Source organism: Diabrotica undecimpunctata, chromosome 2 (genome assembly GCF_040954645.1).
Source record: "Diabrotica undecimpunctata isolate CICGRU chromosome 2, icDiaUnde3, whole genome shotgun sequence".
Lineage (NCBI taxonomy): Eukaryota > Metazoa > Arthropoda > Insecta > Coleoptera > Chrysomelidae > Diabrotica > Diabrotica undecimpunctata.
The window spans coordinates 117,740,768-117,763,189 of NC_092804.1; the positions used below are offsets into that span (position 1 = coordinate 117,740,768).

The 22,422-nt window shown below is 32.8% G+C and overlaps 1 protein-coding gene across 2 annotated transcripts in view; it reads left to right on the forward strand.

Annotated features, from left to right (window-relative positions):
• Dpp10 (Dipeptidyl peptidase 10) overlaps nt 1-22,422 on the forward strand; it is a 429,429-nt gene that overhangs the window by 241,702 nt on the left and 165,305 nt on the right. For both annotated transcript variants that reach the window (XM_072523345.1, XM_072523344.1), the window contains exon 5: nt 17,023-17,234. In XM_072523345.1, coding sequence (XP_072379446.1) covers nt 17,023-17,234 — 212 coding nt within the window. The remainder of the gene's footprint in view (nt 1-17,022; nt 17,235-22,422) is intronic.

The following is a 22,422-nucleotide window of genomic DNA, read 5'->3' on the forward strand; positions in this document are numbered from 1 at the left end:
TCGAAATAAAATATTTAATTGTAATTAAAAGCAAGCTATATGTATGAACGTTTCTTTTTTCAAATTGTCATACAAAATTACTGTTTAGTTAATTATAGTTGTGAATGACGTTTATTTTTGTTTTATCAATTCTCTGTATTATTTAAATGGTATGCATTCTAAAGTACATTATTATACGATTGATAGAGTGGAGATTGTTGTTCTAAATTGTTAAATTGTAATAAAAAAAAACTTGTTAAATTGTAAGATTGTAAAAGTTGGAAGATTTTGTAATTATTCAAAAACTTACGGTTTTTTGTGTTCTTAGAGGTTGAGGACCCCTCGCTTCTGGTGGGTTCTGCAATCGGTCCTGTCCTTTGGCTGCTCTGCGGCTCTAGTATGGCTCTCGGCTTTGGTACTGCTCTCGGCTCTAGTATGGCTCTCGGCTTTGGTACTGCTCTCGGCTCTAGTATGGCTCTCGGCTTTGGTACTGCTCTCGGCTCTAGTCTGGCTCTCGGCTTTGGTACTGCTCTCGGCTCTAGTATGGCTCTCGGCTTTGGTACTGCTCTCGGCTCTAGTCTGGCTCTCGGCTTTGGTACTGCTCTCGGCTCTAGTATGGCTCTCGGCTTTGGTACTGCTCTCGGCTCTGGTACCGCTCTCGGCTCTAGTATGGCTCTCGGCTTTGGTACTGCTCTCGTTCTCCCGGGTCTAGTGGTCTCTCTCTGCTACTGAGGGTGTTGCTGGCGTGGACTGTATAGGCTCTCTCAAACTTCCTTAAAGTATTCTGTTTCTCGATAGGACCATGAACAAATTCCCTTCGTTGGCTCAGTGAAGATGTTCGTTCTGTTGTAATGGAAACACCAAATAATAGTAGCAGAGTTTATTGTTGAGACGTACACTATGGGTGTAGACCCGGGATTACTTTGAGTAGAGACTGATGAAGTTGATCGTTGAATGTTCGTTGAGTGAATATTGATTGCATGCTTCTCTAGTTAAGAGATATTAGTTTTATATAAATTCTATTTGGGTCAATATTTTTCGCGTACCTAGCGTGATATGTGTATTTAATTTATGTAAATTGTTTAACTTTGTCAGTACTTTTGACTGATGTCCAAATTATTATTTATAATTGACCAAATGTGTATGTAACCTAATTAACTACGTGTGTGTATTTAATAACAAATAGATTCATTCGGTCTACTGGGTGATAAAATTATACTGTCCAATTTCGGATATGAATTATGAAGATTTGATATTGGACACATCGTGTTGCACACAATCAATAGCACGACTGAGGTCTCAAAAAATGGCATTTGGATTTTCACTGTTTCCAAATTAAGATTAATACTTCCTCATTTAAACTGTTAATGGTAAAAGTTACCAGTGGATTTGGTAACATGTTACAATCCAAATCGACTGGCAACTTTAACATCTTAGAATTGATCACAATATAATGTAATCTAAATTTAAACAACAAATTTTAACGGCTTTTTATCCACATATTTAGTGGCTCAATACATGTATACCCACCTAGTAAGTATTAACCACATTTTGTATTAACCTTGGTCAAAATTTAAATTTCACGTTCTTTTTAATTAAGTGGTTATATACTTTTTAGGTGCACTGATGATGGAACATGGATTTCGAAAACGTTTTATGATATAGCCTGATTGGGTATTTTAAATTATATACCTTTTATAAAGGATTTTTAATAAAATTTATTGTTATAATATGGTATACAGCCAAACTACAGTAACTTTGATTCCTTGTGGATGTTAATGGTAAAATATCTGAAAATGGTAAAAGTTGTTTAAGCACTGCATATTCAATAATCTTAGATACCATAGATGGAACAAATAATGGTCAAAAATTCGATATTAATTCAGGATCACCTTGTGATATCGGCGAAATGATAATTCATTAAATATTGAAAGAAGCATTTATAATGTGAGCAAGTGGTGTCAAACTCTAAAACGCAATTTTCTTAATTACTCTACCTGATTATTTCATCAAAACCGCACAATGCTTTGTTGTTAATTTTATATTTTATTATGTCTAAGATATCTTTCTTTGTATAAGATAGAAACAAACTATTTTGAACAAAATCGTTGGAATGCTGAAAATTAAAATTTGGTTAAATTAATAAAACGTTTTTTTTCCTACTAAAACCCCAAATATCGCGATTAGTAACAAAAAAGAATTAAAAGGCTTTGTAATAGCACGGTAAAAAAATGTCTGAAAAAAAAACTGTCTTCCAGTAAAAACTAGTGTTTAAAGTAATAAGAGTAAGTGAGGGTACACTCAAATTAATGTTTGTATTTTGATAACGATTTCCGAAGTAGAAATTGAAACGTCAACAAACTTATTTTAAACTTCAATTGTGGCTTATTTCCATTAAAATAATAATTAGTTCTAGAAAAAATTGTAGGGGTTAGTGGGATAAATAGGTTCGCCACTCTTTTTTACAAAGACACTTATGGTCTTTGTAAAAAAGGATTTAATCTGGGAATAAAAGGTAATATTAATTAATCCAATTACATGAAAATCTCAAGCAACAAAAGAAATAAATACCAAGGACTCCTTTAAATTAGAGCTGGTGGATGGATCAGTTGTGGCATTCAAGAGAGTAAATTAATATATGTACTTATTTACTCTTATTGATAAGACATTTAAGAAAGCGACTGAAATCAACCTGAAACTGACCAAGAGCAACAGGTGTGCTAAGGCCATGAACAAAATAATTAAGACCAAAAATATAGCTCGTATTATAAAAATACAAATGTATTTTGTATTTTTTGTATTTTGTATGAACAAAACCATACAGAACAGATTGGAAGCATAAAAAAAATATTCTTCGCAGAATGTTTGGTGGAAAAGTAGTAGAGGGAGAATGGAAAGGACGAACTAATATAAAAGTGTACCAATTGTATGCTAACCCTACAAAAGTAGTGAAAGAAGGTAGACTAGAATGGCTCGAACATCTAGAAAGAATGCAAGGTAATAGATAAGTCAAGAATATTGGTTGCAGAGTACCTGAGAACAAAAAAAAAATAGAGGAAAGCCAAGAAAGAAATCAAGAAATTTAGTAATGGAAGATGTCAGAGAGATGAGAATCGGAGATTGGAAACTGACAGCTTAGAACAGAAAACGATGGAAATAATCAATATAACAATGGACCTAAAAGGCCTATTAACATAGTATACTATACTACTATACTATATATGTATTATACATACATACATAGATACATCAGTTATATAAGGCAAAATATAATCTAAGTACTTTAGCAAAAAGAACAAAATTACTGTGATATCTAGGAGAAAGACGATGGTAATTATACTTATAATATAGCTATTACAAAAATAAGTTTCTAATTTAAAGACTTACATTCAAAAGCGAGATAAGACAGAGCGATATAAAATTCTACTTTACACCGCGCAGTCAGTAAAATATATGACACATTACCGCTTAAATGAAGAAAACAAGAAACATATCTACCTAGAAAGACGAACAGGAAAATCTCTGCGCGAGCAGCTTCTAAATAAAGTGAGCAGAGACTATGTGCGAGAAATACAGCATCGAACTAGTTACTAACATACAGATTGAACGAATTTAAAACGGAACATACAATTTAATATATGTCTGTTTGAACTGCATTTGAAATAGTGGACCAATATAAAACTTGGACAAAAATAAATCCATACCCGGTGATAGACATTGTATAAAATATCGTTCAACTATCTGTCTCCTTTAAAGGAAAGAGGAGCTTGCCTAATAGTCGGAGAGATAGAGCCGAAATTTTGAACTGATCAGTAATATGACATTTCTCTATTGGAATATATTCATTGTAACTGGGTTAAGACTTTGCCTTACAGGCGGACGCCCCTCGTGGTACAGGGGGTGACTATACAGGGATGAAGTTGTAATTTTTTTCGGAAAAATTAACGATCGATAATATGGCTGAAAATTTGCCCAGAGTAAGATCTTGGTATAACTAGACGTAATCCCAAAGGGCGGACGCGAGTGTGGATACATAAGGGGTGGCGGACAGGGATGAAATTGCAATTTTTTGGGGAAAAATTAACGATATGTTATATGTCCGCCATTTTCATGGCTCATTATTTAGCCCCTAAAAACTCTAAATCCTAAAGAGCGGACAGCTGGGTTGGTACAGAGAGCCATAAGACGGGGTCAAATGTACCACTTGCCTGCGCATTTTAGGTCTCGGTAACAATTTTCAAACTGATTTTATTATATTTTTATATCGATTGATTTGAAAATTTGTATGCTCACTACTGTTACTATTCTGAAAAGCGTCAAGTAGAGTTTTCCTCAAAATTTTCCAAAAAAAATTCCGTAAATGAAAATTTTTGTAATTTTTTGAGGTAAAATCTAATTTATAGAATCCTTTTAGAATCTTCTGTCAGTTATACCATGAATTTTTCCAAAAATTTTTAAACAATTTTTCCGATAAGAAAAAAAAAAATTTAGAAAAACTTTAAAAATTTCGTCATTTTTCTCACTCTCACTGATGTCATCACATTCATCATCTTCGTTACTTTCACTTTCAATAATATCACATTCATTATCTGCTTCATTTTCAATCACTACTTCTCGAATTTATTCTGGCATCTAAGGTCCACTAAACCATTTGAATTTATATGTTTCATCTTCAAACTCCCAACCATGTTCTTCAACAATCAATTCTGTTGGTACTTTTTTATGAGCATTTGTCCAAATATTTGAAATATAATGGGCTCGCAGTAGATGTTGGTGTAATTCATCTTGACATGGTGGTAAGCTTGAAGCATCGAAATTTTTTAGTTTTTTTTAAAAGGCTCGTTCATATCATGCAACTTATACTGCCGGTTAAATAGTGAAAATCTGACATCGTTTACTTTTCTTTTTGGAATTGTTCTCATCAGTCCTGTTCCATATAAGTGACATATAAAAGTTTCTAAGGTTTCAAAAACTTCATTACAATCGAAGTCAGTTTCACCAAGTTGGATAAAAGCATCTTGATACTTATTACATTTAGCGCATGCGTCTAGAATTACTGATCTAAATGGAATGCGCATCATTATTATTTTAATATTTTAAAATAATAATGATGCAAAATTAATGTCCAAACAGAATTTGTAAAATTATAATTAACTAATGAAAAAAAAAATTCAATCAATTTAAAAGTTAAAAAAAATATTGAAAATATCTAAGTACAAAGTAAATTTCAAAACTTAAAAAATTGATAATTCCACTATTAAATTGATTTTTATTAATAATTATTTGTAAAATGTTAAAGGAATTCTACAAATTGAATTGTACCTATTGATAAATAGAAATAATATATTTTGTATTTGATTATTAATGTAATAATAAATCAAATTTTTCTTATATCTGAACAACCATTATTTATGCAATATAAATTTAAAAACCTTTTTATTGTAATAAAAAATAAGTAAAATTACTATTTGTTATAGTAATAGAAAGTATCCGACAGGGCAGAATGGAAGAACATTGTTAAGCAGGCCAAGACTCACAAAGGGTTGTAGCGCCATTAGAAGAAAAAGAAGAAGAAGACTATTTGTTATACCAAAAATATTTAATAGTTAACATTATAAAATTACTTTAATTTAATAAAATATCAAATATCAAACATTTATTCAATTAAAAATTATTTCGTAAAATATTTATATTTAAGAAAAAAATGTGATTTGTAAAGTAAATATGACTTTAGTTTGAAAAAAAAAACATTATCATAATATCATTTTAAAACTACAAAATATTCTATAAAAGATTCAGACGATGACGTAGAGTTTTATCAAATGTTTTAGAAAAGTTTTTCTAATTTTTTTTCTTATCGGAAAAATTGTTTGAAAATTTTTGGAAAAAAATCATGGTATAACTTACAGAAAATCAAAAGGATTCTATAAATTAGATTTTACCTCAAAAAATTACGAAAATTTTCATTTACGGAAATTTTTTTGGAAAATTTTGAGGAAAACTCTACTTGACGCTTCTCAGAATAGTAACAGAAGTGAGCATACAAATTTTTAAATCAATCGGTATAAAAATATCATAATAAAATCAGTTTGAAAATTGTTACCGAGACCTAAAATGCGCAGGCAAGTGGTACATTTGACCCCGTTTTATGGCTCTCTGTACCAACCCAGCTGTCCGCCCTTTTGGATTTAGAGTTTTTAGGGGCTAAAAAATGAGACATGAAAATGGCGGACATATTTCCCCAAAAAATTGCAATTTCACCCCTGTCCGCCAGCCCTTATGTATCCACTCTCGCGTCCGCCCTTTGGGATTTCGTCTGGTTATACCAAGATCTTACTCTGGGCAAATTTTCAGCCATATTATCGATCGTTAATTTTTCTGAAAAAAATTACAACTTTATCCCTGTATAGCCACCCCCTGTACCACGATGGGCGTCCGCCTGTAAGGCAAAGTCTTAACCCAGTTACAATGAATATATTCCAATAGAGAAATGTCATATTACTGATCAGTTCAAAATTTCGGCTCTATCTCTTGGACTATAAGGAAGCGATAAGTGGTTTGACAGCATAATAACTGCTTGTGTCTAGTTTTCTAGTGTTCTAGTTTTCACAGTGATTCGAGGCAACCTATTTGGGTGGAGTTTTGACGTGTTCTTGAATGAATTCAGAATCCAGCAGCCCGCTGAAGTATTGGATTTTTATAATATAATTATTTGACAACCTTTTGTTGGCCAACCACCTAGAGCGGAGTTGAGCCGAAATACATTGATTTCGTATGTTCCGTTTTAAATTCGTTCAATCTGGTTCAATCGATTAGTACTGGTCTAGTACGAGATTAGTACGAGTAACGACGAGAAGTAGATCCACCAGGCTTAAGAATGGCAAGTGAGACCTTGCCGAAACGTCGCCAAAACAATGGTTTTCAAGAAAACCAGCATTTTACAACGCGGAGTCAAACCCGGAAAAATAGTGACAGCACATATAGCTCCCGCGGAAACCTCAAAACAAACATATATATATATATATATATATATATATATATATATATATATATATATATATATATATATATATACAGTGTAATTGGTTAGTGTAGTAGAGCTGAGTAGATCCGCTATAATAATACATAGCAATAAAGGGTAATAACAAAAATGGGCAACTTTGAGGTTCATATCACATAATTAGTTAGAATATTACAGGGTGTTCTATAACTTAGTGGCAGACGCTATTTTATTTTATATTCGAAATTTTTTTCACGATCTCATCACAACAGTACAAAGTTTTATTATGTCGTATAGAGTATTTACAAAGTTATAACCAATTTTCTATGAAAATCGTTAGAAGTTTAACTCACTTCTTCTCATTGCGCCGTCTCCTTTCGAAGGTTGGCGATCCAAATGGCAATTGTAGTTTTGGAAACTGCTGCGCGAAAGATCTTAACTCACTGTACAATTAAATAGAAGTACAATAAGAATTATCTGTTGCCGCCACATTTTTTTATTAATTATCAAAAATTTCAAAAATTATTGATATTGCTAATTTTCTTTATATCGAACACAGGGTGAGTCCAAACGCAAGTATATCCTCATCGGCCACGCGTACACATAATATGTGTACAAATTAATCAAAATTCATATTTTTCATTGTACGTTTCTTAAGTTGAATTTGGCGCCACATACGTAAGAAATACTTTAAATTGATACCAATACCTGGCAATTAGTTGAACTGCAAAGTTTGTGTTTTGAGGACGTTTAGAAAATGGATACTTTACGAGGAAAATCTTATTAAATTTCTTGTAAAGTCAGTCATCGAAAAAAATAAATCTGGTTGTATCGTTTTCTAAGGATTAATTTACAAGATAGATTGTACAGTATTATTTAATTTTTATTTTCTGCAAAGTTATCAGTAATCAAAAAAATTTGCTCACAGATGTGTACATTAGGTTTTAATGCCATATTGAAAATGCTTTCTGAAATTTTATTCAAAATGAATCTACCTTTTTTTAATATTTAGATGCTGTAGAATCTTTTTTTGTATTACTTTTTCTAGAGTAAACACTACTTAGCTAAAAATGTTTCTTTTTTATTACCTCTAATACAATGACGAGTAAAATGTACGCATGTTAATATAGTGTTGTATGAACCCAACGGTCACATATGTGTACATATATTTTTTTTTATATTTAAGAAAAAAAAAAACTTGTAAAAATTGTTTCGATAACATATTTGGAAGTCATTCTGATCAGAAATTAATAAAATTACTCTATGATTAATTTTGCATAAGCTCGGGTCTGACGAGTATTTTCTCAGAAATTTTTAATAGAACATATTTTATGTTACTAGGTAAAAGAAAAATTACCATACTTTAATTTTTAATAAATATTCCCTATCTCTAAGTATATTAGTTTTTGAGATATTTTCATTTTTCCAAGCAAATTATCAATAAGGTGTCTAAATTTTTACAAATTTTAAGTAAGTCATGAGTCAATCTAAAACTGACAGTTCACTCTTACTGATTATTATTAATAATGAACGTAACAATGTAACAAATAAAAAAAACAATTTACTATTGATACATGTTACAAAAAACAACACAAACACAAATATTTAATTACATAAGGTGTTTAAAATGACCTCCTAAAATATTTATGCACGCCTGAAAACGGTCATTGAATGATTCACTTATATTACGAAGCATTTCTACACTAACACATCGAAATACATTTCGTAAATTTTAAATTTCAAAAAATGAAATTTGTTTTTAAAAAATATTTTTATTTCTAAGCTACAATTTTAATGCATCTAAACTGAACAAGACCAAGAATAATAATAATTTTTACAATGCAAATAACAAAGAAACAATACGACAACTTCTGGGGAAACTGCAGAGTAATCCGCAGGTGTTGGTTGCGATTATGCCAGGTCTGGACTTTCGTACCATGTAACTCCTCCGTCCTTAAGAGGAAAAAATAACGGAGGTATTTTTGGATTCCAAATTTTGGGGACATCTTTCTACCAATGGAATTTCGTCAGGAACCCTCTTATTTTTGCAATACTTCCGGTATCTGGTGATGATGTAAATTATAACGATTAGTATTAATAAAGATAAGATGACTGAACCGGTGCTGATAATGGGTGTAGTTGGAAAGCCAATTTCTTCTACTGGTGAAAGATTTCTGGTAATTCTGTTAATTTCGTATAGTCCTTCCCTATCGATTTTGCTCAAATTGGTTACTTGATAATTTATCTTTTCAGTCGAGAAATTTTCTAGTTTTGGTAATATTATGATTTTTCCAGATTGGATTCGTGGATTGTTTGAAAATTTTAAGGATCCAACTTCTATTTCACATTTTGGCGGGATTTCTATTAACGAAGGTTCTTTTATTTCCAAAAACGAATTGGACTCACATTTTGAGATTAATTTGACAGTACTGGATGGGATTATTAAGATCTGGTTCTCCATGATGTGCTCGATAATGGTTTCTTGTAGATTTACTACAGTGGCGTAGCATATAGGATGGTTATCTTGCATGAGAACGCTGCCAACTGCATAATTAGAAGCATCAGTTATTAATTGAAAATTTTTGTTAAAGTCGGGATAAGCTAAAATAGGTTCTGAAGTCAAAAGATTTTTACAAATATTAAAACAGTCTAAGAATTCTTTGTTGTGGATAACGTTCTGATCCTTTTTTAAACACATGGTCATAGGTTTAGTTATAGCCGCAATAATGAATTTTCTATAGTATCCTAATAAACCTAAGAATGACTTTATTTCTTTCTGCGTACGAGGGGTAGGAAAATTTTTAATCGCTCTAATCTTTTTTGGATTGGGCTTAACTCCGTCTGGGGTCACTATATGCCCTAAAAATTCAACTTCCTTTCTAAGGAATTCGCATTTATCAATTTGTATTTTTAATTGTGCATCTTTTAATTTTGCAAACACTAATTTTAAGTTTTGAATGTGCTCTTGGAGGCTTGTGCTAAAAATAATTATATCGTCCATATATACCATACAGATTTTGTTTTGTAAATCCTTTAATATTTCATCCATTACCCTTTGGAAGGTGGATGGTGCGTTTTTTAAGCCAAAAGGCATTCTTGAAAATTCGTAGTGTCCATTATTAACACTAAATGCTATTTTTTCTATGGAGCAGGGGCTCATCTCGATTTGATGAAAACCGCTAGCTAAGTCAAGAGTAGTAAAATATTGTGCTCGTCCTAATTTGTCCAATATTTCGGTAATATTGGGTATCGGATATCGATCACTAATGGTTATATTATTAAGTTTCCTATAACCTGTAACACAGCGAAATTTTTGTTGATTGGAAGAATCGAGTTTCTTCTTTACTATCCAAAGTGGGGAGCCCCAGGGACTATTATTGGCTCTAATAATTCCGTCGTCTAACATTTTGTCAATTTGCTTTTTAATTTCTTCCTTGTGAACATAAGGGTATCTGTACGACTTTACATGTACAGGTTCCTAGTCGGTTGTTTTAATAACATGTTTTACTTTTGACGTAAATGTAAGTGGGTCCACCGGGTTTCAAAAATATATCTTTATATTGCGAACATAATTTAATAATTTCGGATTTTTCTTCCGTGTTCATATGATCCGTTCTAATAAGATTTTGGATTTGCATTTTATCTATTTTATAATTATTTTGTCTATTAGGAAATTCAAATTTATAACATTGATAAACGTTAGAATCGTATGGATAAGCGTTTATGGGTTTTAATAAAGTTATAGATAAATTTTTATTAGTTTCATTGACAAATTCTACTAAAGCTAAACCATCATTTGCTACAGTTAGCATTTCTGGTACATACATATCACCTAAAATTATCTTATCATTTAATATTTCACCGTTCGGTACGGTCACAGGGACTTCTTTTCTAATCTTCTCATAAGGGCCAACAGATATTTCAAACTTTATGTCTGATGGTTTTTTAAATTCAAAAAGGATTATTGGGTCTCTGCTAACGAGACATTTATTATTAAAATCAATGTTAAGCTTCATGGATAATAGGTCATTAACCCCGACCAAGCCATCATAAAACTCATGAAAGTCATATAATATGTAGTGCAGTATGTTGTTTCGATTAAATTCTTGGAACGCCGGTATGGCTGCTTGGTATTTGATATCTTTCGTGCCAAGAGACGTAGAAATCGAAACGTTTGAAGAATATATGCAATCTGAATAAAATTGTTCAGCAGTACTGGGTTTTAAGATTGATTTCGTACTACCAGTATCAATTAATAATTTTAATGGAGGATTAGAAGTAGTGATGTAAGGTAAAGGGTTATTAGAGGTTAAATTTAATTCGATTAAGTTATTTGGTTTTCTGAGGTGGTTTCCTGAAAATTCTGAGGAAAATAATCTAAATCTACTTGCTCACCGGAATGGATATCTGCGTCGACGTCGCTATGCGTCTGTTCGCATTCTTGTCTATCGTAATCATTATTATATAATTCTTCAACTATAATATTCGGCTTTTGCCCATTATTTTGAAAATAGTTTCTATTAAAATTATTTGTTCTTCTGTTGAACGTTGAAGGGAATCTAGAATTTGTGGAAATATTCATCGGTTCCGGATTTGGGGCGCGATGTTGGGGAGTTCGATTAGGTCTGAAAACATTCGTATTTCGGGAAGGTCTAAAGACTTCTGAGTTAGTTGGGGAGTCTTTTAGGGGGTAGCTGTTGAGGCTGTACATTAATAGGTTGGCGAGGCCATTGGAAATTTTGGGGATAATTATTATTTGTATTAAAGTTTGGATTTTGGGGAATAGAAGAATTTGTTTGAAAATATTGATTATTCATGGGATTATAAAATTGCCTGTTTGGATTAGGGAAATTCTGATTTCTGAAATTGCCTTTATTTTGGTGCGACTTATTGTCATTATTACTTGAATAAAATTTCTCGAAATTCTCAAATTCATTTACATAAGCTATGGCGTGTTCTAAAGAAGCTGGTGCTTTTAAATGCATATTATTTTTTAATGTGCCGGTCAACCCGTAATAAAAGTGTTTAGTGCTGTATTTTCGCAAAATTGTATGAAAACAGCCTTTTGATTTACATCAAGATTAGTATCATTGCTAATTCTTTGTACTATATTACTTACTAACAATTGTAATCTATTTCCAAATTCTATTAAATTTTCATTTCTTTGTGGCCTAGTTCTAGTAAGTTCTTGTGTTAAGGATTGTAAATTACGTTTATCAGAAAAACATTGTATAAGCGCGGCTTTTAAAAGTGCCCAATTATTTAATTCTACCCTATTTCCTACCATAAGCTCAGCTTTTCCTATAAGTTTTCCTTGAATACATTCAAAAATGTGATCATTTAATTCTTGGTCATTATATGCTCTATATGTAATAATTAAGTTATCGCAAAGATAAATAAATTTATTTAAAGTATTAGTATCTCCATCATAAGGTCTAATATTTAAAATTTTTGACTTAAATAGTTCCCAATTAATGGGACGACGTTCGAACGTCGGCGTCGGCGTTGCCGTCGCTTGATTAGCGTGAACAGTTTGGTTAGTTGCCATTTTACTATTTTTATTATCTTTATTCTTCCTACCTTTAAAGTTAATCTTTAGATTCTTAAGAGATTCTACCAAGGAATCAGGGTCAATCATAAAATGAAAATATCGTCTAATAAACAATGTCTTAACAAGCTATCTTCCGAATTTATGAAAAATAAATAAGGAAGGCAAGAAGGAACTTGGCACTCACCTCGATAGTCTTTGCCAACTACTTCTCCAAATTCGTCCACCCAAATGAAGGACTGCTGTCACTGAAGGGCTGCTTTCCAATGGGGGCTGCTTTCCACTAAACGGAATGTTCTTTGGATTTGCACTTAAGGCGTTAAAACACCAAAGTCCCGAAAAAGTCTGCTTTCCGATAGATATGAAATTCACAGTTTCGCGACTCGCACAAATCCTACTGACTGCGCCAATTTTAAATTTCAAAAAACGAAATTTGTTTTTAAAAAATATTTCTATTTCTAAGCTACAATTTTAATGCATCTAAACTGAACAAGACCAAGAATAATAATAATTTTTACAATGCAAATAACAAAGAAACAATACGACAACTTCTGGGGAAACTGCAGAGTAAGCCGCAGGTGTTGGTTGCGATTCTGCCAGGTCCGGACTTTCGTACCATGTAACTCGTATTCTATCTTTCATCTCATTCGTTGTTGTTGGAGGTATTTTATAAACTTCATTCTTAACGTCAGTAACCCCAAAAAAATAGGTCAATTTTATTAAATTTTGGTGATCTGGGTAGCCACCAGTTCAGTTTTGAAAAGATTATCTTTTCAAAATTTTTCTGAATTCATTTTTGGTGCAATTGAATATGATAAGGGTGCATTCTGTTTTTTGCAAGAATTCTTTGCACCGAGTAGTAAGTTAGTTTTTTTTTTCTTTGAAAATACTTAGTATACCTACTTGTATTTGGATTTTCAGTAACTGCCAGAATTACATTTATTTCGTTTTCCTCTGACAGTACTTTTTGTTTGTTCATGTTTTTCATACCTAACTGAACCAATGCAGTAAAACCGATCTTCCAATCATTCAATGCTTCCTGTTGGAGATTGTCTATGATTTTTACTGATAATAACGCATTTTTATTACATTCTCGCCAGTATCTAGATCATATACCATTTTATTCATAATAAAAATAACATTATTTATTTAGTAAGTTTATACATAAATAATTATAGTGAACTGTCAGTTTTAAACAATTCAGTCATGGCTCACTTAAAATTTTTTTTATCAAATTCTAAATAATATCTATGGTAATTTCCGATAGTGACATAAAATACAATGTGTTTTAAATTTCTGAGAAATTAATGTACATGAACTTAAAGAAAATATTTTGACAGATATGCTACTTTCGGTTATACCGGAAGTGAACGATAACTTTGTTTTTTAAATGGAACACCCTGTGCATTATTGTATTTTTAGATTCTGCATAAGATTATAGATACAATTTGTAAAAGGATCCATAGTTAAAACTTATATCTTTGAGCTATTCATCTTTTTTCAAAAATTTTGACAGAAAGTTAATACCTCAACCATTTACAATCATCATGTTTTCAAATTCTTTGCCCGCAAAAAGAATCTAACTTTCTTTTAGGAATTTACATTGAAATAGAATTTCTAAATGCAGGGTGCACACAAATGATCCGCCATTTCTGTAAACTTTAACCCCCAGTAAGTCAATTGTTTTAAATAAAACACCCTGTAGTTTATAATTTTATTCAAAAAAATTATTAAATTGTCTTTTAAATAGTACTAGGTTTCCCTCTAAATAAAGTTAATACTTTTGAAGATAAACATAGATTTCAAAACCGAAAGACGAAAAAAATTACAGGGTATGTCAAATAGAAATAAGATTTGAAAGATGTACACTGGTTACTTATTTATATATAACTTAATTGATTATTTTATCATTTATATAAATTAAAAAAAAACAAAAATTTTTTTTTATTTGTGTTTTATATATTTTTTCTTCAACTTCTGTGTCAGTTAAATGTTGTACACGTCCAAGCCTAAGTCATGATGCAAAATTTGTTAAGTTGTGGTCTGTGAAAGGCTGAGTTCTTATAAGCGACTTGAAATTGACCTCCTCGGATTCTCTTGCACACTCTTACGGCAGGGTAGATGTTTTCGCCAGATCTTGCATTCCAATAACTTATCGAGTGTTAGTTAATTGTTTACTAAACCAGTGGACTCAAATTTATTTACCACACTGCGAATATTCCTCTTTATGACGATCATGCTGACCATAAAATGAACGAAGCGCACGAAATGTTGCCTGACCAGAACACCCATTTTAATAAAACAATTTTACCCTTGTTCCTGTACGCTTCAACCATACACGGTAATTTGACAAAGCAGTCTCAGTAACTGAGCTCCACTTTGTCAAAAGTTTTTTGAAATATAGACGTATATATGTATTAACATAGACTAAGCATGCCAGCAATGACCAGTGACGATAAAGCCCGCCACTCACGTTCCAACGCCGCAGTACAATTTTGTCGAATGCTACAAAATTGTACGTTTGCGTACCACGCGTTTGAGCGTGGTGTTACCGTAGCATGTTCAGAATTTTATGGACGTGTGCTAGAGACCATAAAAAAAAACGAGAATTGAATCAACATCATCAAAATGAGAATGGTCCAATGCCTCAGTAATGAGAGGACCTAAATATCGCTTATTCCGGTTGACTATTCAGCGCAAAATAAAAAAAAACGCTGGGTTGGAATAAAACAACTGTCCTGGCTGCATAACATTAAATAATTGTCGTACCTAGCTGTTGTCGAGAAACGTTTCACCAGTTTGTTAATACGATGATAGCCAAAGCTTGAAAACAAGCAAGACATACAAAGAAGAAGATAAAGGCGTACTGCGCTCAATGGAAATCTCTGTATCATTTTATCAGTCTAGTATATCGGAAGTGACAAAAAAATACAAAAACTTTATAACAGCCGTTTTGGAGTTAAGAAACGTTAAAGTTTGAGACGAACATATATTTGACGCATATTTGACGTCCACAATTTTCAAATATGTGTAATTTCTGTGCTTTAGATTTAGTTTTTATTTATTCGTCTCCTCCATTCTGCCTATGTGGTTTTAATTTATTGTTATGTATAATTGCTTCAATTCAAACATCTTGACAAACGGCGACAAACAAGTCAGTAGTACGACAGAGTTGGTTGGGTCGTAAATTTGATCGTGTGTATTATGACGACAAAATCGTACGACTGCAAAAAAATCATTTGCTGGTAAATTTCAAAAATGTCTTATAGCTAGAAGTTTTTAAGAAATTTCTGTGACATTTGTGAAGACCAAGAGTGTCTTGTGTCTTGTTGAGAGATGGTTAAAAAACAAATTAATAATTTTCGAACATGTTACAAAAGGGAATTAAAACTATCTGGATGTAATCGCAATTATAAATGTTCGTATTCGACAAAATCGTACTGCGCCGTTGGGACGTGAGTGGTAGGCTTAACATCTTTTGCGGTTATTCGATCTGTCTCTCTATCGCGTTCAAATTCCCCACTCGCTCTCTCCTGAACAAAAAGAGACGCTGCTATACTTACTTGATGTAAGATAAAAAAGCAACTAACAACGACAACAAAGATGATATAGTCACTTAGCTCTACATGTAATTACTACTTTTAATGCGAATAGGTCACAATTTAAGTTTAAAATAAGTTTATTTTACACGTTTGGATTTCCCCAAATCGCCATAAGTGGAAATCGAAAAGAATAAACGCAATGGAGATGAGACATCTAAGAAGGATAAATGGAAAGACAAAATGGGATAGATTAAGCAACGAGACTATTAGGAGAATGGCCAACCAGGAACCGACAATGAACAAAATAGCAAAGAGACAAGTAAACTGGTATGAGCATCTGATGAGGATGCAATCCAATAGAATAACAAGAAAAATTTATGAAACAAAAAACATCGGAAAGAGAAAAAAAAAGGCAGACCAAGAAAAAAATGGATACAGCAAATAGTAGAGGCGGGAAAACTTAAACAAAAATCACTCGAGGAATTGAAAATAATGGCAGGAAAACGAGAAGAATGGAAGAGGTGGGTAAATGGAAATTAAAATAGCTAGCCCAAATACGACACCCTGATAGGGTAAAAGGAATGGGAGAAAGAAAGAAAGATAATAAATCTCTATATGTCCATATAACATAATGGTATATATATAATGACCTATTTCTTAATTTTTATTTATTTATTCCACATTTATAAAATTGTTTACTAGAAGGTTAAAAGAATTGTGATGCAAAATCTTTTCTTTAATTTTTAGTAGATGAGTTTTTGTAAGCTAGCTTTCTTCGATGAACTGCCTTTGGTCAAGTCCGAAGAAATAAATTTTATAACAGATTTCTATATCACCTTCAAGGATTAGTAACCAATTTAACTAAAATTAATGAACATTTTTTTTGTACAATAATTGTAAATTAAAATATACCATTTTTTATTAGCAAAATTTAACTTTTTCTTTTGTTCCAGGAACGACTTTCCATTGCGCCCTATACCAGAAGATGACGACCATCCTTTTTTACTCCTTGCACAATGGGCACCAAAAGGTCATGCTCTGGTTATGGTTCAAGACTACAATATTTTTTATAGAAAAACGCCAACATCACATACTGGATATAGGGTGACTCATACCGCTGTACCAGGTGTTGTTAGTCATGGAGTACCTGATTGGTTATACGAAGGTCAGTCGTTTATTTCTTTTACTATGTAACATATGTTATAATGAATGTTATTTAAGCAGTTTGTTCACATGGCAATTATAAAATAAGCAATTTTTCAGGCTTGACAGGGATTCGGGTTAAAAGTTCATTTGGCACAAATGAAAAGATTTTCTATTTCTAATAATTGGTTTAAAAGATCCTAAACTATTCATGTAGGTTATTTTGACACTAAAAACTATATAATAATGATTTTTAGAAACATAATTTCTTTGCCCAAGCAAACTGCAAATATAATTAATAGGAAGTCCTTAAATTGGCAGCAACTCAAGATTTAAAATCGAACAATGACATCTTGTACGTCCAATTTCAAATAACACTGTAGATAACACAGTTCTGTAGACTACAATACATGGGACTCCTGTGAGTCATTAATATCCCATAGATCTTCCTTACCATACTTCCCTCAAGCTACAAACTTATTAAATTAATAAAAAATATATTATTTAAAAATTGCGTGTTTTCTCACAGTTTAATGCAAAGATGAGATCTACATTATTGATAGAGGTGTTTTTGAAACCTTGTTAGCATCCTGTCATGTTAACGTATTTGAAATTACCTCTCTGTTGGTTGGAGCAATAAAAAAATGTCATTTTTGTTTTATCGGGTGTATAGGTTATTTCACGAGTATACGACTGTTTGGGATTATTGCGACAACGAATTTTACTGTGCAAGTAGAAATATGAAAGTAAATTGGTCTAATTATTATTCCAATAAAAAGGATCTACTGTTAGTATGACATTTGAAATAAAATTATTTCAGTTAATAGATGTTCAGATAGACGCAAAATTTATTGTGAAATTTAATTCGAAAATAACAAAAAATTTTACGCAAACGCTCATTTTTACGCAAATGTGTTCATCAGACATTTGGGTTGGATTTCGGTGAAATGTATACACTAAAGAGGCGTGCCGGGTTTCTTTGATATTAAACTATTTTATTACTTTATAAGGTACTACAACTGTAATAAAAATAAATGTACTATTTTTAATATAAATGTACAGAAATTGGCAGAACGATGGTTCATAAACCAGAAAAAGAATTTATATAATATTTCACTTTGTTAGTTTTGAATATTTGTTTGCTTTGAGTGGATGTACTCTTAAAAGTTCCGAAAGTAACGGGTATAACATACCGGCTATTGATAGTTAAAGTACCGAGTCGTTACAGATATTAAAAAGAAACGAAAATTTACATACAGTTTCATATATCGACGACTGATTTTAATTTTAAAAACCGTCCGTATAGGGGTTTCCGGTGAAGAGAGGTGTCCGTTAAAAAAGAGTTTATTTGTGTATTTGTTTATTGAAGCCAAAAATGCCGAGACGTGTTTTAGATGTAGACAACTTTATATTTAATGTAGGGGGCCCTTTGAAACCTGTTCAGTCCGTACATAAACGTGTGTGTGATGCACTCTGTATTAGTGAAACAAAACTAAAGTCGGTTTTGCAAAAAGCAAAAAAAAGTGGACAAAGTGAACAAAATGTCGCACAATATAAATCTCGTCGACAACTAAAGACTATAGATCTTCCCGAAGGTTGCAAATTTGAAATCCGTGAGACAATATATAAAATGCGTGAAAAGAAAGAACATGTTTCTTTAGATTCTGTGCTACAAAAATTAAAAGACAGAAATATATTTAAAATTTCCAGGACAAGTCTCTGGAGTGTTTTAAGACAGATTGGCTTTAAGTTCAAAAAGAAAGACAATAGAAAGGCTTTGTGTGAAAGAGCTAGTGTCGTTCACAAAAGAATAGAATTTTTAAGAAATTATAACAAATTTAAAAAATAATGTTTTTCCTTCGTATATTTAGACGAAACATGGATTTTTGCTAAAGGCGGTATCAAACGAATTTGGCAGGACGAGAGCATAAAATCCATAAACACATCGATAACGATGGAAAGAGATATATTATAGTGCATGCAGGTGGAAAACATGGTTTTATTGAGGGAGCAGATCTTGTGTTTTCTCTCAAAATCAAAATCAGCCGATTATCGTGGCAATATGTATACGGAGATGTTTGTGAAATGGTTGAAAGAAAAACTGTTGCCAAGTTTACATGAACCATCCGTTATAGTACTAGATAATGCTGCGTACCATTCGGAAATTTTAAATAAGCAACCAACAAACACCTGGACCGTAGATAAAATAAAAGAATGGTTAACAAATAAAAATATTACATTTCCTTAATACTGTTTTAAGCTTCAATTACTAACGTTATCTAAAAGTCATGCACAACCAAAAATATATATATAGTAGACGAACTTATACATAGCTTTGGACATCGTGTGTTAAGACTACCGCCCCATCGTTGCCAATTCAATCCAATTGAATATAATTTAGGGGATATGCAAAACATATTGTGATAACCATATTGGATACAAGGGTTGCAGTGACGAGGCAGTCTTGGAAACATGGCAACAAGCATTGGATATTACCACTCCTGAAATTTGGGGAAAAAGTGTAAAAAAATGTGAAGACTTAATTGAAGAATGGTGGATCCGTGAAGGTCGCATCGAAGCAGTTAATCCTGTTATAATTAACCATCCAAATGAGGATAGGGACGACAGTGATTATGGCTGTGAATCTGATGGTTGATGATAGTTTTAGGAGATTGGGAGAATAAGAGAATAAGTAATTTTTTTTGTTTATTTTTAATACTAATTGAATATTCGACTAAATAAAGTACACTATTTAATCACTTAAGTATTCGTACACTTCGTTTAAATCATTTAATTCAAAAACTAACTTGTTTACAATACTAAACTCAATGATAGTAATTACATTATTCAAAATCTGAATTACAACTGTTCTATAAATTATCAACTTTATATTTATATCATGACTTCATATTTAAATCTAAGGTTTCAGTTCCTATTCCTATTCGAAAAGCCAACGAGTCAACACCTCGGCTTCTTCAAATAGTATTTCTTATAAAAAAACTTGTCAGTTAATGTGTTTTGTTATCAAGTAATTATTGAAAGTGAAAAGTTTTTTGTGAAACAACTTGGTATGTAAACTTTATAATTGATACAAACACAATAAATAGGCCAGGCATTGCGCCTGATTTTCATTAAATATTTTGGCATCCAGAATATTTAAAAATGCTTCTTCAACCCACCGCTCCAAGCTACGCAGCTGTTACCACATCAAAAACAACAAAACCTACACCGGCGACCACATCATATCCTAGCAGAAAGCAAGCAATAGTATTAAATGCTCTTCCGGATACAGCTCTCTTCGATTACATTAAGGCGATCGGTGAAATCGTAACACCAAAGCGTATTACCCACGCTTCCCGCATATCTAACCAACGCATTTGCATCTTTCTTGCTTCTATTTCTGACGTCGATATTCTTCTTAAAAACAATCCCACCGTTTCCGTTAAAAATGAAATTGTCCACATCCGCAGACTCATTTCCCCAACTAAAAGATTGTTAATATCTAATGTATGTCCATCGATTCCAAATCAACTTATCGAGCAGGCATTAAAAAACGAACTTGGTCTGCAACTAGCCTCACCTGTATCTCAGATTCGTACAGGCTCACCCGATGAAGATTATTCCCATATATTAAGTTTTCGACGGTCTATCTACGTAATACCAGATAAAGACAATTTCGAAATACAAACCTCCGTATTAATACATTTTGAAAACACTTCCTTCCGAATCTTCGTTACATCAGACAAACTAGAATGTTTCCTTTGCCAAAAAGCCGGACATACGGCTGAAACCTGCCAAAACCCACCGGATACCACTACCCACCCCCGTTTCGCCCAAGTACCTAATGAATCCACCAACAATAGCCCCACCGCACCTTCCGGCACCTCTCACACTTCTGACCCAAATTCTGCCTCCGACAATTTATCCAACATCACACCTCTACCTTTAGATCAACCTCAACCTACACCTCCTACTATCGCCCTCCTGAAAAGAGCCCATTCAACTGACTCAAGCCTCGATTCTCCCCCTGTAATTGCCATTTCAGATCCTACTACTCACACTCCAATAGATCCACATTCCCTCGATGACACCTCCTTCCGGGCCCCCAAATCAGCCCCTAAAAAAAAATCGAAAACCAAAGATACAAAACCATCAGCCAGTATCAGCCCGTCTGCCCGCTTAATCATAGAAAATCTTATAGCAGCAAACCCATCATCCTTTTCAATTAACTCGCTACAACTAATTGCTTTCTTGGAAAATTCTTTCGACTGCCATGACCCCTTAGCTGAAGCATACCAATTTACTACGAACATTAACGCCCTTCTTGATGACCTTAAACAAATATACCATAATATCTCTGATAGATCACTTAAAAATCGTATAACTCGCCTACAAAAAAAAATTAAGGCTACGATGAATCTAAATGATGTTATTGACACTGTTAGTCTTGCATCTGTTAGCTCTAATGACAGTGACCCATCCTTAGACAAAACCGACCTGCCTTAATTTATAACTTTTATATTCACTATAATTCAATGGAATTGCGACGGATATTATCCGCGCTTAGAACGTCTACAGCTACTGATATCTCTCCACAACCCCACCTTCATTTGCTTACAGGAAACTAACTTCACGTCAACTAATCTCCATACACTCAAAGATTTTGAAGGGTATCATTACATCAGATCTGTCTGCTCCAGAGCTAGTGGAGGTGCATCTATATTTGCTTCTAAAGACCATTACTCCACTCTTCTTCCTCTGACTACCAATCTCGAAGCCGTCGCCATCACTACTTACTGCCCTAACAAACTTACAATATGCTCTATATACATCCCTCCTGACTACATTCTAAAGGAAGAAGAACTTCTTGATTTAGTATACCAACTCCCCCAACCCTATATAATTGTAGGAGACTTCAACGCCCACAACACTATGTGGGGCTCCTCGCGTACATTCGGACGTGGTAAAGTTGTTGAAAATATTCTTGATTGCACTAGTTCATGTATCCTTAATACGGGATCACACACCCACTTTAACATTGCTTCAGGTGCTTTTTCTGCCATCGATCTAAGCATATGTGATCCCAAATCGGCCCCCAAATTATCCTGGCAAACAGCGGACGACCTTCACGACAGCAACCATTTCCCTATAATTATACGTGACAACACCTACGACCAAGTTTCAGTGAGAAGTTATTGGCGCTTCAACAA